The sequence below is a fragment of the Heliangelus exortis genome, chromosome 3 (genome assembly GCF_036169615.1).
Source record: "Heliangelus exortis chromosome 3, bHelExo1.hap1, whole genome shotgun sequence".
NCBI classification, from domain to species: domain Eukaryota; kingdom Metazoa; phylum Chordata; class Aves; order Apodiformes; family Trochilidae; genus Heliangelus; species Heliangelus exortis.
In genome coordinates, this window is record NC_092424.1 from 46,994,178 (window position 1) to 47,012,076 (window position 17,899).

Here is a 17,899-nt window from a genome sequence, read left to right on the forward strand (position 1 = left end):
CTCTTGCCAAATAAAATATTTCTTATTGACATATAGAAATTTATTATAGCAGCACTTTATTGTCATTCTTCACATCAAAAGGTGTTTCAACTTATCTTTGTGGTCAGCTTAATTGCTGACAAAGCTTACTATACAATACTTCATCTCTCCTGGGATATCAGTTTTCTTCTTCTTGCATCCCAGAAAAGCATTTCTCTCTTCGTTAGCCAGTGTAATTCAACTAGCTTTTCTAACACATCTTGTTTATCTTCAACAGCAGTGCCTGTTCCACATATGAACTGTGGCATTGTATAGATTATTTTTTTTCACCACATAAGGCCTGAAAATTCTTCTGTGTTGTGTGAACCTTCAAGTGTCTGTTCAGGGATGAACCCATTCTGTCCCCGAAAACTGCAGGAGTGTGTGATTCCCCAGATGTTCTGAAGTGGGTTTCTTTCAGTCTGTCCTCAGACCATCCGAATATGTACTTATTTTTTCAGATGGAAAAGGAAGTCAAACATTATCAGAGGGGTATGACACAATGGCACTGAAGTTTTCTCTCATTCAGGCAAACAATTACTGTGATGCAGATGAAAGGTGATTTAAGAGTGATAATAATTATAAAAATTAAAACTACACCTTCAGGGGCTATAATGCATTAATAAATGGCTTTGCCAATCAATCATAAATAAACACGAATGGGTAATTTGCGGCAAAAATACTGTAGGACCCCCTCCTTTTTCTGTAGCTTGTTAAGAAAAGGGAATAATAAATGCAAAGGCTGAGCTTTCGTAAGATTTTTAACCAATTTCCACAACAGTGAATGAGAAACAGGCCTAGGAACTTGTATTCTCTTATGTATATCCTAAATATCAGCTGAGGTGCAGGCATTCTTGGTACACGTTAGCAAAGAACAGGTTTTTTTTCTGACACTTCAGTAAGCCAGACTGGAAAATGTGAAAAAGTGGAAAGACTCTTCTGGGCTTTTATCACCTTATTCTGCTTAATGACCTGGCTCCCCACTGATGGTTTATGCATAACTTTGATCTTTTACTTACTCTGGTTACTTGACCACATTGAAGACAGTTTGCATACCATTAGCAGTTAAGGATATGCAAATCTATGCTTTGCTTGAAAACAAAAAAACTTGGCAAAAACCAAGCATTCTTCCCTTTGCTTTGTTTTCTTCTTGAGGTTGATAAAAAATAGCTAACACTCACCACATATCTTTGAGCCTTTTCTTTTCCCTCGGACTTTTTATGATGTTGTATGACACCGAAGTGATAACAGGAGTGAACAATATGACAAAGTATATAAAAGCAAGGCCTGCTCCCTTCTCTGAGTTACAGTCTATCAGATACACTGCCAAAAGGAAGATATTTGTAGTGTTAAATAGAATGGGCACAATTACATGGGACCTATGCCTTTAGGCAAGAAAATGATCTAATGGTAATCACTGCAGTACAAGGTGACCATAAAACTACTCACTTTCAGAGTGCTAAGAAAAGCACTAAATTTTGTCTTGACTTCCACAGTCATTTCATGACTACCTGACTCATTGCTGAACAGAAATACTTGACAAAGAAAAAGCATTCATCAGAAATTTTTGTACCAAGTGAGAACACTGGTTCAGAAAGGAGGAAAAATGTGATTTCTTCTAATGTAAAATATTTTAGAAGTGGTCAGAGAGTGATGTAAAATGCATGTATGATTTTTTTGCCCATCTCTTATGTTGTTCTGCAAGGTTTTTTTATTATATGGTTAAAATTCTGAAAGTATTGTCTCGTGCAGCATAATGTGAGTATGTAGAGGCATTTTGAGGTCAGCTTTAAAAAGTAACAACTACTTGCCTAAGTGTGACAATTTATGGTGAAATTAGAGGGTAAGCCCTAAACTGGGTGGCTCCAAGGTCTCTACACCTGTTTGGAGACTGACAGTCCAGCAAGTTGCCCTCCTGAGGCTTCCATACACCTTGGAAGGCTAAAGAAAAGAATACCTGCATTTACATGAGTTTTGACATGCAAGACTGGAGAGTGAGAATTGGCTAAACTCTTCCCACTTATGTTTTACTCTCCTAAGGATTATTGCTGGGATCAGTTGAGAAGCAGCTTATGCTTATGGATTAGCTTTCTTCATAATTTCATACATATATGCCCTAGGTACAAAAAGGTTGTACCTCCCTCGCAAGAAGAGTGTTCTGTTTCTGGGAAATCTGGTAGATACTTTCTGCTACTCAGTTTTGAAACCCGTAGATATCTTGCCCCTGGAAGCTATCAAAAAACAGTATGCAGCAGAAGGGACCTTACTGGGAAAATACACCATAATCAGCAAGGACATTTTTAGCATTAGTCTCTAATTTCATGTTTCATGTCACAGTGTTCCTGTCTAGAAAGACTGGACCAGGTGATCCTTGTGTTTGCTTCCAACCTGGCATTCTATGACTCTGTCTCTAAAATACAATTTGTAAAGGTATCCTATGTAACAAAAATACTTGTAAATTGTTTATTTGCATAGTATGTAAAACCAGGCAACATCAATTATTATTTACAACTGGAAAGTTAGATGAATTCATTACTTCTAAAAGTCTTCAAGCAAGAATGTGTATTACTATAACTACAAAAGACAGAATGTGGAAATCTACCACTACACCACATGGTGTAGTCCACACTACACCAGGACTGTTTGGTACTCAGCATACTGAGCTTTCTGGATTCCAGTCTCTTCCTGTATGTCTGAACTCCCATCCCTCCTATTGTCTCAAGCCAACAGCCACAGACTTGTGTTGTGCTGCTTGTATAGAACTGTGCATTGTGTGGGTTGATACCTTTTGGTTTTGCAAGGATGATCATATTATAAATGAGTTGGTCCCACTGTAGTGCTAGTCTCAACCCATTTTTTATAAATTATTTTTATTCTTGACGATTTCTTTTAAAAAAACAGTATTTTACATATAATTTTGAGGTATTTTTTATAATTTTAAGGTGCCTTCTGCCTTGCTTGCATAAATACTAAGATTTGCTATTTCTTTAATTGCAGTTTACTGAAGCAGGAAGTCTTTCAGTGAATAATTTGGAGAGTAACAATATTTTCTTTTGTTATTTCAAATAATATTTTCACTTTCTGTAACGTTCTCCATTCAGCCACACCAAAACACATCATAAATGTGAGGAATTTTCTTTTAGCAGTTTTTGGGCAGAGAAATTAGAGGTATAGAGAATTTTTTTTTTCTACAGAGGGAGTATTTTGGGAATGTAGCACAAGATTTGACTCCCCCCTTCTGCCCCATTTTTTTTTTCTTTATCTGAGTTGTAGACAATATTCTATACATCTTACGCTACGAAACGAGCTGTATGGCTTCATTTCCTTTCTATCTTCATTGAACAGCTCTCATTAAGAGAAACTTATAGTCATTGTGAGGTATTACCAAAAGCAATTAGAATCATCAAACCAATGCTATTCTAAAATATTTAGCTTATTTAGCTTTAAAAAAAAGCTTATTTCAAGTGTTCTAGAGCTTTCTGCCTTTTTTTTTTTTTTTCTTTGTGATGCAAATAAACACTTGTTACAATGGAAGAGTAATTTTTTTAAAAAAATATTCTTTTTGTTTCCTTGGCCATGGCTTATCTGTTCTGGAATAGAGTTAGTCAGTGTTCTCTTAGTTCAGTGCGGATTTACTGAAGCAAGGAGATACTTTCAAGATTTCTCCTGCGTTGAAATAAATCCTTCTTACTGTTCAATTCAAGCAACAGTAACATCAAATTAAAGGGCAAAGAAGATGCGAGGACCATGCCCATTAGCAAATAATAAGAAAATTAATGGATAAATTCTTAAAGGTTGAAAAAAAAAAAGCCACATTACAAATCATATGAGGTGTCCTGGATTGCATCTAAAGAAGCGCAGTTGAGGGAGGTGATTCTCCCCCTCTGCTCTGCTCTTGTGAGACTCCACTTGGAGCACTGTGTCCAGTTCTGGAGTCCCTAGCACAAGAAGGACACAGAGCTCCTTGAAAGTGTCCAGAGGAGAGACACTAAAATGCTCAGAGGGCTGGAGCAGCTCCCCTATGAAAAGAGGCTAAAGAAGTTGGGGTGGTTCAGCCTGGAGAAGAGAGGCTGCAAGGTGACCTCATAGCAACCTTCCAGTATCTGAAGGGGGCTACAGGAAAGCTGGAGTAGGGCTTTTGACATGGGTGTGTAGTGAGAGGACAAGGGGAAATGGTTTCTAACTGAAAGAGGGGAGATTTAATTAGACATTAGGAAGAAATTCCTTCCTGTGAGAGTGGTGAGACACTGGAACAGGTTGCCGAAGGAAGCTGTGGCTGTCTGTTCCCTGGAAGTGTTCAAGGCCAGGTTGGATGGGGCTATGAGGGACCTGGTCTAGTGGGAGGTGTCCCTGCCCATGCAAGGTTTATCTTTTTTTCACAATTTTTTTCCTTTGTTTTTTCTCCCCATTTCTGGTTGTCTTGACACTCATCTGTGATCATAATATATTGATACTATCAGCACCTGTCGTTCTTTTAGGCTGCCTTCTCATCATTTCTTCTGATGTTTTTACACTCTTATTTCCAATTCACACTTAATTTGTACCAGTATGTTTTTGTTACAAATTTCCACAATTTAATACTGAAGAAAGGTCTCAAAAAGGCAAGGAAAATGGAAACTGTCATTTGTGGCTCCTGTTGCAAAGCACCTCTCCAAACTGCTTTTCTTTACATATGCATAAAGTGATTTGGAAATTTAAAACAATCTTATAACAAAACCTTATCAAAGCACAGCATGGTTAGAATGGCTTTCCCTGGGGTGCCCTGGAAAAGCGAACAAAACACACAGTTGTTTAAAATGTACTTTGCTAATAAAAGCAGTCTAAGAAGCTATAGAGAGTGGTATAGAATAAAGGAACTTAATTCAAACACAGTATAATATATAGCTGCAAATATAGTATGTGTCCCAGAAGAGGTACAGTTTTTGTTTAATATGTTGGTAAAATTGTCACAGTTTAGGCCCAGCCGGTACCAACCAGGCCTCTGCTCGCTCACCCCTCACCCTCATTGTGGCACAGGGAGGAGAAAACCCACCCAAAGGCTCCTTAATCCAGACAAGGATGGGGAGGTTTGCATTTCCTAATTATGGCAACATGCAAAAAACCAGACAGTTTCAATTTGGGAAGAAAAAAAACCCTAATTTAATCTACAAGGAGAAAGAGAAAACATGGATAGATCTTAATACCTTTTCCCCCCCCCACACCCTTCCTTTCTTCCAAGTCCCAAGCTGCATCCCCCTCAGGGCACAGGGAGGGGCGGAGGGGGTTTATGGTCAGTTCCCCACACGGTGTTTCTGCTGCTCCTTCCTCCTCAGGGGGAGGACTCCTCACAGGTTTCCCCTGCTCCAGCCCAGGGTCCCTCTCATGGGAGCCTCCAGCAGCATCTCACAGGAACCCCTTCTATGGCCTCCCCTACTCCTAAAGCACTGCTGTCCTAACAAAAGGCAATAAATATACAACATTTCAAAAGCATGGCCAAACTACTAATTTAGATATAAAATTGTGTGTTATGTAAATTGTAACATCTGTAAAAACAATATTTGGAAATACTAATGCATAGTGACAGCGCTTAGTATTGTGCCTTCGATGATTATACTTGGATCAAGTTGTGTGTTTTTTTTTTTTTATAAACCCAGAAAATCACAGAATGTATAATGCAGATATCAAATTAGCACACAGGTAGAGATATTCTTTGCCATATAAGTCACCAAACAAAATACACACTTACACTGGTGTTTTTGCAAGGAATTCCTTGCCAACCATTCCTAATGATTGTCCTCCTGTTCTGTTGGCAGTGGTGATTTGTCTGTTGTCTCAAGTGCCGGTTAGCCTAAGATAAAGGGAGGACATGAGCGGTGGGTATGTAATCTTCTCCTTATCTCTTCTTCAATATTTCAGGAGTTTTACTTTAAATGTGGAGCACACCCAACCACTGACAGTGAAACATCTGTGGCTTTGTACCTCGTTACAACAAACAGTCGCTGTATCCCTTGTATAACATGCACCGATATTAGGTAAGTACAACAGGAAGTGTCAGAGATGCACAGTCTCAGTGCTTCAGAGTACTTATCGCTTTCAGAAACCTGTTTTTCTCTGCTGGTTTTCCTTTTTAAACATTTTTTTCTCTCATGCTGTGGTGGAAACTGGCCCACATTTTCAGAAGTGTGCTTTGTTTTGCTTTGCTCTTATGAATAGAATTTATGTTTTAGTACCTTAGTTGAGCTACAAGTGGAAATCTGATTGTGTAAGGTCTAACTACAACCTCAAGATAGTGGCATAAGTGTGTAGACTTTGCTCCTAATCTGTATTTACTATCCATTGAATAAAAACATGACTTTGAGGGGGACAAACTGTTCCTGCAGAAAGGAACTTTTTGGTGGTTTCATATAAATCAAAGAAAAAATTCCTATGATGCATCTGTTCTCTTGGTCTTTTTTACTGCAGTTTTAAATACTGTAATTTATTTTACCGCATGCTATTTGGGCACATACATTTGAAAATAACATTACTTGCAAGTGCATAGATGAAAAACCAATTGCTCAAGAAAGGCAGCTAACATTGTGAAGAATTACTTGCAATGCATTTATGTACAGATTAGGAGGAGTTTTGATGTGGAACCTCTAAGCTAATAACACTGCATTATATACTCTAAATGTTGCTATTGATTGGTCTGCGTTTTGCAATTAAAGAAAGACTTTAGAAAAATATTGTAAGATATTAGGGAGTGTGAAGGAAACTGTCAGGAGATAGCTTCTTAGGGAAGAAAAGCTGGATTCCTGGAAGTAAACTTCCTATTGAAAATAATAGATTGTTGTTCTGATTATATCACACACCAAGTATAATGGACATTGTGCTTATGTGCTAGTGCATTGATAGCAGCTGATGGGTCGCTGAACAGTATTTGGCTGAAAAAAATGAGTCTTGGTTTGAAATTAGAAGATAATTGTGCACTGAAAAGAAAACATTTTGCATATACACATTTACAGCATTGACATGTGTCTCTTTCAGAGATTACCTTGCAGTCACTATATGTTGAATTACTTGGATGGCTTGTTCTTGCTCGTTAGGTATGCAGCAGTATTAACCTCTCTATAGTTGAGGATAGTATGAAGTTTCCATTTTGAGCCCAGTTTTCTTTTTGCAAGAACAAAGGGGAAGAATATCAGCCATAAATATGCTTACTTAGGCTTGATAACTGGTAATACTTATTTAAGTCACATTTGAAATGGATATGTTGACATTTTCCTCAATTGGTATGCTCAGTACAGACCTACTCACCCGTGGTTGTGAAGCTGTAGTTTTAATCGTCTGTTTTGTGGCAAAATCCCAAAGGACATAAAGACATAAGACTTTATTTTTTATATTTGCCTTGTTCAGCTGTTTCCACAGACTAACTATTGACTACCTAAGCTTTACTTGTAAAGTTTCTTGGAACTGTTTAATGACATGTCGCAAATACATATTACTTCTCAATAACTGAAATTAAAGCATCAGATCACAACGGGAGACCTAAGCTTCAGAAGACTTTTTAGCTCAGCCCAAAATCTATGACTATTTAATTTTGAATAAGTTTTTTGGATTTCTACACTAAACAGTTAAGGAAGAAGCCTTGCTGTTGGCCTCATGCTGTTCAGATCCTTTCTAGGTCAAAGAAACCTTTCTGAAGTGCCATTAGGGGATCCTGAAGTATTTTATGCCTAAAAGTTTGTAGAAGTTCTGAAAACCTTAAGAAACAGGATAGGATTTGGGTGTCCAAGCATCTGACATGGTGTGAGCAATCCCTGGTTATCTTTCCATGATGAGGACAAGAGGTTGTTTGAATTGATTCATACACATCATAAGTCATAAACATCATAAGACAGATTTGTCTTTGTTGTTCATTGAGATTCAGTTTTTTATAAATAGCCCCATTTTCTCTTATGGAGCATTAAGATACCTTTTACATAACGCAGATTCTGTCTGGTTTTCTGAATGTCTAACAAATTTTATTTAATTATAGCAAGATCTTTGAAGCCTGTGACATGATGAGGATTAGGTGGCTGATATTATAAAAACAGCCTACAGAGGAGTTGTAGACCCTTCAGTTTTGAAGGCATCAGGGGAATACTCTTCTGACCCAGGATGTCTGGCAGTCTTTTGAATTAATTGTTTAGCAGGAGGCAGTCAAATCAGTTATACCAAGAGTGAGCAGGAGAGTACTCTGGAAGTCATCTTGCAGTTCTAAAGGTTGTAAACGAACTAATACATTTATGTAGCCAGAATTTGACTTCTAGAGCTATAGGTGAAGGTTTCCTCTCTCATTCCTTGAGTGATGCAGTGAAATGATGAAGAGGATATTCTCTCTTCATAGGATTTTCTGAGTGACCTATGTTCTTCTGCACACCTCCTAATTTATTACCTCCCATTCACGAGCAATGTCTTTTGTACTCATCTGTGGAACTGCACAAGATGGAGTCAGCAAGAAGTAAGCAATATTATTTCAGTCCTTCCTCTCTTTTATGGTAAACTAACACGAAACTATTGTACCTTGACTCTGCCTTAGTGCAAGTAGCACTATTCCATTTGTGAAAATCTAAACTAAAGAGAGAAATTATAGTTGTTGGTCAAAAGAGGTAAGTTGCAAGGAACATTTGAGCTCTGTTCTGCTTCATGTGTTGTGTCTTCTTGGAAGGGCTTTTTTTGGGAATATCCTCTGTGGTCTATTTACAGAACTGGTTCCTAGGTACAGGTTAAATGCCAAATATTAGGCTCTGTCAAATTGATACTTCATTATTTTGTAGCAAGGGAAAAGACTGAACTACTTAAAGTGGCTAATTGCCCTGTCTCTTCTAACAGTTCACTGGGCAAGAATGGTTTGGCTGACTGCAGTAGCAAATTTTTATTATCATGTTTACTTAACACACTTTCCATTTGCCTTGGATTTATATTTGATAGGAATATTTTCATGCAGCTCTGACCAACAGAGTGAAATACTTCAGAGCTGTAGAGCCTTCTAGGGTTATGCAAAATCCATAGACTATTTACCATGTAGTGTAATGCTCTCCAATCTATCCTGCTTATCTACAACAGAGTTAGCATGAATTGGCAGCCCTTATGCATTATTTTTTTCTATAGCACTCAAGGTGATGGGTTGCTCTTTTATGCCTTGGAAGAAGCTCTTAACAGGTTAAGCAAATGTCTGAAAGTTGAAACAAATACTAAAACTGTGCAGTCCTCAAGGGAAGGTCTGCTTTTGTCAACTGTTTCCAGTAGAAATAACATCAAAAAGGGGTTAGGAGTACCCCAGGGTACCCATAAATCAGGCTTACGAATAAGAAGAGTGTTAGGCAGTGCAAAAATAAAATGTGCAGAATCGAAGTGCCTCACGTCATCTTTCACCAAGTAGGGTACAATTCCTAAAGGCATAGTTATTTTTAGCTTCTGGCAGATACAGATAAGTGTAAAAGACACATAGGGCTTGCTACTACTTAATAGGTAGAAGGAGTTATCTGGAAAGATAAGTATTTGCTTTTGTATTTTGATTTTTTTTTTAATCAAATAATGCCCTGCTTCACAATCTTGGAGAAAAAAATGTTTTGTTTTGTTTAGGCAATGGAATCTTTTAATAAGTTTTTCTTTGGACTTTCTAATGCTAGAGTTGAAGGAAGAGCTTAATTTTATTAGTGGTACAAGTGGTAAATGCATATGCAAGATGTTCTTCAAGTGTAATTTTGGTGTAAGGTCTTTGTCATAGTTCTTTTCAGCTAAATCAATTTGTGGTCACTTTAGACTCTGTAGGCAGAGGAGAGTTTTGGAGAAGGTCAGTATTTGGAGGGAAAGACTCAAAAGGACTTTACTATAAGAAGTCCTGTTAGAAATTCAGTAGAAAGCTGTTTTCTCCAGTGAAACAAGAACAAATGACTGAATGTTCTTAGCCCTATCTCTGGGTTAATCTGGTTCTGGTGGGACTACTTTGAGCCTCCTAAGTTTCTCACTCACTCTTAATTGAACATGTTGGGTTTTTTTTTTTCATTCTTAATTTTTTTTCTGAAGTAGAACACACAAAATGTTTGCCTCTAGTAGCAATTTGTGCCATCCCCCTTCACTTCTACTCACTCATTACATTGCTCTGTAGTCAGGGCTGAGACTCATAAACTTCATTTTTATGGGGTCATATTTCCAAATTTGTAAGGACTAGAATAATTCAATTTTCAATAAATGTATGTATGATGATTTTCAGTAGTGGATTTTACCTGTGGGATTCTACCTGCAAAGAGAAGAGCAACTCTCCCAGGTTATTATTGGGTTTTGGGATTTTTGTAATATAATATTCTGGGCTTGATCTTTATGACATTATTATTAATGTAGAAGGTGTGCCAAGTTCCTTACTGACTACTACATGTTGCCCCATACAGTGCATTAACTTTGCTTTGAAGTAAAATATTTCTTCTATTGCCGTTTGAAAGATTGTTTAGAAATGTCTGAAGTAATTTACCTTACCTGTTTGTCTTTCTGGAAACAGCTGGTATTAATGGAGTCTGGATTAAAAAAAAAACAAACCCAAAACCAACCAACCAAAACCCCCAATAAAAAAACCCAAAACCAAACAAAACCCAGGAAAGAATATCAATACAAGAATATAACAGTGACCGTGACAAAAAGTATATGCAGTAGCAGGTCTGCTATGGTATTCAAAATCATTAAAATACGCATCATTTTACCAAGGGCCTTTTGTTTCCTTCTGAGATCAAAATCAAGACTATGCCCGTTAGAAGACATTGCTCATGTGATGTTTTTTTCAGAAGACTAAATAGCACTGTATTCTATACCTATAACTACTATTTCTCTCCAGCGTTGGGGTATGGGGTCCTAAAATTACTCCCTGGGCCATTATAATTGAAGCAGATTATTAAATCTATATTTAGCTCATCTTTTTTAAAGCACATTTCCCCCTTCTGTGACTTGTGTTGATAATGTGATCTCTGCTCCAAATCTCTGCCTTTTACATTCTATTGTCTTTATATACCTTAAGTATTTCAAAGAGACGTTGGAAGTGGGAGGTGGGAGAAGATTACATTAAGAATTAAATCTACTTTGTCTAAGTACTATGACCATTAGGGACAATGTGTGCTGCTTGCTCTCCTAATGCTTCTCAAATTAATGGGATTTCTTAAGAATCACTTATTTAAAGTAGGAAATTAAATATCAACTAAGAACTGTTACTAATTGGTTTAGAGGTGTGGGTTGTTTTTTTTTTTCTTTTGCCCAATAAGGTAGCCTGAAGAATATAGAATTTTACAGCTGTAATATTTGATTTCTGATACAAACAAATGTGTACAGAGAAAGCATTTTGTTGGCACTTCTTGTTGGTATTTAGAAGCATGAACACAATCTAATAACGCCAGTAAGTGACCTTCATTTTGTTAGTGGCACACAACATGGGCTTTAGATGCAAGCAGCTGTACCGTGGTCTTTTAGAAGATGTGCTTCGTGCATGGAAGTTGGCTGCCTTAACCTTTCCATTGAATTGCAATTGCTAATGTATAGCCAACCCCTGTGGCAGTGACAGGACAGCACTGCAATTTTTGGGGTTTTGCCTCTGAATCTGTTAAGATCTGCACTGCAATTGCATCTCAGTGAGACAGCTTTCAGCTCCTACAGATATGTGAAGAAAAGAATAGACTGGTGAATCTACTGTATTATTATATTGTATGTGCCATTTGCTGGCTGGGGACGAGTGAGGAAGATTTTGTGCAACCTCACTTCTCTTCTTTGCTAAACTTAAACCATGACCTATTTTTTCTACATCTGTGAGAATAAAAGTTGTCTGCTTTCCCTTTGTTATGGTGCAAATTTTTTCTATTTTAATCCTTTGTTTGCTTGACATGTGTGTTAGTGTACAGTTGACAGGAAGGGCAAATGGAAGGGAATGTCTTGTCTACCTGCTGGGTTTTTTTTACATTTATATGTGCATTTTATTTCTGCTTTGAGTTTGTTTCAGTACTGTGTATCTCCAAGTTCATGTAAGATCCAATACAAATCATAAATTTAATTTTTCATTCTAAGTTTCACCCAAAGCCTGTAAAATGTTATCAGTGGACTTGATATTAGATGTTGTAGCTTCTGTACCAGTCTTACTTAAGGCATGATTAAGTGAGCTGTTTTTGTAGATTTCTTTGCTTCTGTAGTTTAATGAATGTTGCAAGACACAAAGATTATTACTTTGGAATTAATGAATTAATAGTTTTAAAATTGAAACGTGGTAGGTATCCAAATAAATAATGTGCAAAATTTGGTAGACTTTACTTCCAAAATATGTTGAGGAAGCCTAAGAGTATGGCTACTTGCATGAAAGATGCAATGAAAAATGTTAGCTAATGAACATATTTTTTGTGCAAGTGCTTTAAGTATAAAGCTAAAAGAATTAATTTGCAATATCTAGAGTGGCAGATGTGGAGAATTTTTGAACTTGCAATCAGACAGTATGCCTTTTCTGTCATAGATATTTGTAAGTTCAGGTGTTTGCGACTTTTCATTCTTTTTAAAAATTAATTTCTTTACACAAAAGAGAATTTTCATCTTCAGTTGTTTTTGCTGTAGGCAAGGTTCCTACTAGATGAACATTATCACCATTTGACTGCAGTATAGTGACCTGTGAGCAGTGTTACTGGAGGTCACAGTTGAGTTGTCTTTGGACAGGTATCTGTATTTTAAAAACTCACCATCACACATGATACAGATTAAAAAACCTAATGATCTCAGCAGAGACTTGAAGTCTGAAACAAGAAGGTGAATAAATTGCAGAAAGATGTTCCTTTCAGCTCTCAACTGAATGATTATGTGAAAGTTTTGTTGAGGAACTTCAGCTGTTGTCTGCTGAGCATCTGCCCTTTTGGCTCATCTTGCATTTCAGTAATCTGAGAGCTGCTGGACCATTTTCCTGTATCTGACTTTCTTTTATATTTTAAAAATAGGCAATAATAAGCAATTGAATGTGAATATATGACAGCTGAAGAAAATTTTAGCAAATCAAGAGCAACAATGAGAAGTTTGCCTTTTAAAAAAAATGTCACTGCTTTAATGTTTTTGTGAATTGACATTTAGTAACTAACACCCAATGTGTCATTGGTGAATCATTGATAGAACATGAGAGACAGAGAAATGTTCTTTGGCAATGAAGTATAGAGAAATAGCATTTTTATTGTGTGAGAATTATTTTTAAATATAGTTCAGGGTAAAGCATTGTAGTTAAGTTACGTGTGTATGCACAGAAATTTATATGTATGCATGGATTAAGAACATACATGAAAAAACTAACATCTCTTTTAAACATGAGTTTATTAATTTATTTCCCTAACTAGCTGATTTTGTGAAGAATGATGCTCTGCTTCCCATTTTACTCTGTTATATATTGTTTATATGAGATACAATACATCTTTTCAATTTAATTTTCCCAGTTTATTTTATTCAACTCTTTTTTTTTTTATTCTTTATTTTCAGTGTCTAGAGTAAAAAAGAGAACATATATGGAACAGGAATTATTTTAGTTAATTCTAATCAGCCTCTAATTGAGTTTATTTTTGAGAATTTTTTTGTCCATTAGTGTGAATTGTTGATTAGGAAAAGTGCATTCCACTAGGACAAAATAAACAAAGATACAGACAACTCAGTGAACTGAAAAAGATGTAGACAGTACAGGCTGTTATTGAAGCAGAAGTCAAATAAAAATAAGTAAATTCTTAACCACTCCTATAAAAATTGAAAAAATTCTGAACAATAACTCCATTAAAACCTAATTTTTGGAAGATTACTTTCTACAGCTATTGTTCAACATGGAAGAAATTAAGTAAATATCTTCCTGACAGAAAGTCATAAATTTGTTCATATTTGCATTTTGAATTGAATATACCTTTTAGGCTGCTGTGTCTTGGATGAACTCTACAAGAATGAATGTCACTGTAGCTTTAGATACACAGGAAAAAAAAGAAGTATATTTAACTTTATAAAGGTCTTTAGAGAAAAAAATAAGATGAACATTTGCTGACCACTGTGGCTCATTTTTTCTAGGGTGCTTTTAAGTCAAAAAATCATAGCAAGATCAATGACATCTGCTATAGCAGTACTGGCAAACTCTTGCTATTGTAATTTAGCAAAAATTGGAAAGGGAAAAATAAAGTCCATGTGGAAGAAGTGGCTGGCATTTACACCACAGAGAAGTTCATTACCTACTCGGATAGCGACACAACTAAATTTTCCTTAGAAAGGAAAATTCCAGGGCAAGGTCACGCAGGAACAATGAAAGTTATTTCAGTCCCTTGGTGAAAGCTGAAACACAGAGTCAAGTTAAAATTGTTGATAAATAACTGTTATGAACTTGGTGCAAAAAGATGCTGATTTGCAATGTAGTTTGAAAATGACAAGAAATAAATCATAGGGGTTTTTTTTGTTAAGTTCAGGCAATGTCTGTGATGCATTAAGGGAGCTGCCTGCAGACTTTTGAAGACTCATGAAAATGGGGACCTTTAAAGGAATGATAATTTTCCCAGTAGAAGTTTGTAAATAGCAGTGATAGTTTCACTATCAAGTTGCTGTAGGAATACTACAAGAAAAATGGCATCAATTAAAAGGTGGCTTTATATTGGTACAAACTCCTATGGCAAATCTTTTAGTTTATTTTAAAGTAATTCCTCATCACTGTACATGGAAAATGTAGTGGACAGGAAGAAAACCCATACCGTTGTTCATCAAAAAATTAAAAAAAAATTATAATCTTTCCAGTTACACTGGTATAACTTTCTGTTCCAGAAAAGACCTATTTTACAGTGCACCTCTGGAGATGAACTGGGACTGGAAACCCTAATGAAAGAGTTCAGTGTTAGTGAATAGTGATTAAAATAGTAGGAAAAAAAATTATGCCGACTATGTGAAACACACAAGTTACCATAAATGCTGCTGCTTTTTGCAAGGATTTCAGAGCCTCCTCGGGGTTTTTCTACAGCCGTAAACTTTCAGAAAACACCTCCTCTGAGTCAGTTTCAATTCTGTATCACTTTAGGTGCATGTACTCCTTCATGTGCAGCAAAATGGAGCTTTGATTAATTTTTTCATACTACTTATGCATACGTATACAAATAGATACGTATTTCTTTCTTCCTTTGTCTTGCTTTCTTCTCTACAAGTGATCTTCAGTTATTTGAAATGAATTGCTTTTTAAAATGTTTTTCCCCCCTGAAAGTGCACTATTTTTATTCCACTCTATACAGACAGGAGATGAATCTGCCCGTATTTCTGGTAAAATAAAAACCAGAGACAGTACTCTTTTGGCATGCAAATTGCAGTTACAATTGGCATTTTTCAAATTGCAAATTCAGTTCTTTCTTCTTGTTGTTTTGTTCTCAGCAACAAAAAAACCAGTCAAACATCTTCCCATAAGGTACATTCTTTGTGATCACTAAAGGCAGCATTATACAAATAGCTGCCAAGAAAACCAGGACCAGCCTCTTGAGGTGCACTGAACAGCAAAGCTGACTGCACCCAGAGATGTTATCTCTTTGAATTTAGCCAACCTGTTCTTGCAAAGGGATTGACAGTGCTGATGTCACTCTTGAACTATACTCATGAGCAAGACTGTGCCTTTGCTCCCAACAGAGCCTCAAAACTGGCTGACTTGCACTAAACTTTCTGACAAAAAAAAATAGGTTATATTTATTCACTTTTTGGTATGCGTACCTCAAAAAGAATCAGATCATGTCCTGATTAGGAAGCATGTGGTGAGAGTGAAGGTGCAATATGGTTCAGTCTGGTTCCATAAAGGTACAACAGCTTCAGTAAGTCACTTATTTAGTTCAATGCATTTATAATGTAATCATGTACTTAAAGTAAAATACCACAGTAAGGAGAGAGAGAAAAAGTGTTTTTAAAGACTTCTGTCAATGCGTTTCCAAGCAATAGCTCTTTTTCTGTCTTGCACTTCAAATGCATTCATAATTTCATCCAAAGAAGTTGTTACAGTATTGTGGCGACATAATTCTGTATTTGTATCTGCTAAAGTAGAACTGTTTTAAAAGACTCCTTTTAAAAAGAAATAAAAATCCTGCAGTACATATTAAATCAAACTAATATTTCTTGAAAGGTTTTATTTCTTCACCTTCTTTGAAAGGTACGTATCATGATCCCTAGAGGTAGAGGACCTTTCAAGTAAGCATCCTGACTAATAAATAGTTGTGATCTCTATGGCTAGTGAAGTATAATCATAATGCAGCTGGATTAACTGGTCCCTGTGAGGTCCTACAGGTGTGAATGGCAAGGTTGTTCTGGTTTGGGGGTTTTTGTCTGCTTTTTTGTTGGCTTATAATTATTACACATTTTTTTATAATGCCTATTTTGTCTTATAAAACCTTTATAGTAAAAATCTACTTTTAGTGCTGTCTGGCCACATATTGATATCTAATGATTCACTAGGGTTTACTTAGCAAAATGTAGGCCTCCTCAAAGACTCTGCATGGCTGTGCTGTCCCAGGATCAGTGGAGAAACAGAGTAACTGTTCAGATCTGCAGTTTCCTCCTTTCTGTGCCCTCTCATCTGTTTCCCTTCTCTTACCTACTCCTTCAGTGGAAGAGGAAGCTGAATCTACAGCCATGCTTCATACCATTAAGCCTATCCAGTAGTTGCCCAGATTTGAATTCAAATGACACATCCCCATGGGGGGTGCACTTTGCCTCAACTTCAGCATTATTTCTAAGGATCATATGGTTCTATGAATATTTCCTGTCACCTGGAAACCTTGTGATGGGTGTGCAGACACACTGGGAAACTCTCATATGACCCTTTAGACTTTGATTCTGCAAACAATTGGGGATTTGGGTTTGTTTTTCTGAAGTCAATGGGCATGCTTATTTTCATGGTTGGGACTTCTTTACTGCATCACCACATATCATTGTCACATAAATAGAACCATAATTTTTGCAGAAATATGCAAAAATTCTAAAGATGCATAGCCTAGCTCTCTTGCATTCAGCTATGACCTTGAGAACTGATTAACAAGATTGTGCTCTAAAGGAAGCAAGGCTTCACATAAAGCAATGAAGCATGTACAGGCCCTTGAGGGGTACTTCGACTATCTCATAGACTCTAATGGTCATTCCTTTCTCTTTAATTCTATTAGGTGATTCTGTCTTATGGCAATCTGTAGTACTTTTCTCTTTATTTAATTTCTGCGCTACAGATTTTATGAATTACCCTATTACAACCCCTCTTTCATGTTTTAAAGACAAAGTGCTCTATATGTCAGGTATAGTTAGTATCTTCTTCATCTACTCAGATATTTTGGTTTGTTTTATTGGTATTACAATGTCATAAAATTCGGCGCAGTAAGAAGATGAAAAGATAAGGAGAGTTATGATTAGCTAAACTTAAACATAGTGCCTTTGAAAAGCAGGCAGACTGCTCTGAGTACAGAATACTAAAGGGATACACTCTACGCTCAGCTCTGGTGTTTCTTCCATTTTATGCAATAACTTCTACATACTCCATCTAATAACACAAATAAATTATAACTAAAAAAATCTTTAGGAAATATTATAGGCATCGTTTGTATAGCTTTTGATATTTGGGTTTGTTTTTTTTTTTTTGTTTTTTTTGTTTTTTTTTTGATATTACAAATCCTGGTATTTTTCAAAGGTTTCAATGAGAAGAAAATCAAGACTGCAGTGTTCCTGCTTGGTAATACAGGCACAGGAATTTTCTCCCAGTTCATGTGCTTACTATACATAAGTAAGGTAGTACTTTTATAGGTTTCTTCCCAGTATGAGATGTTCAGATTGGCATACATAAGCACAAACTACGTGACCTGCTGCTGTCCTTTAAAAGGCTTCAAGGAGTTTCTTGGTCAAAGGCAGAGTAATG

General features: G+C 36.4%; 1 protein-coding gene across 1 annotated transcript in view; it reads left to right on the forward strand.

The window, feature by feature from the left end:
• Positions 1-17,899, forward strand: part of PRKN (parkin RBR E3 ubiquitin protein ligase) — a 712,407-nt gene that overhangs the window by 355,210 nt on the left and 339,298 nt on the right. The window contains exon 6 of the mRNA XM_071740466.1: positions 5,914-6,029. Within this exon, the coding sequence (XP_071596567.1) occupies positions 5,914-6,029 (116 nt within the window). The remainder of the gene's footprint in view (positions 1-5,913; positions 6,030-17,899) is intronic.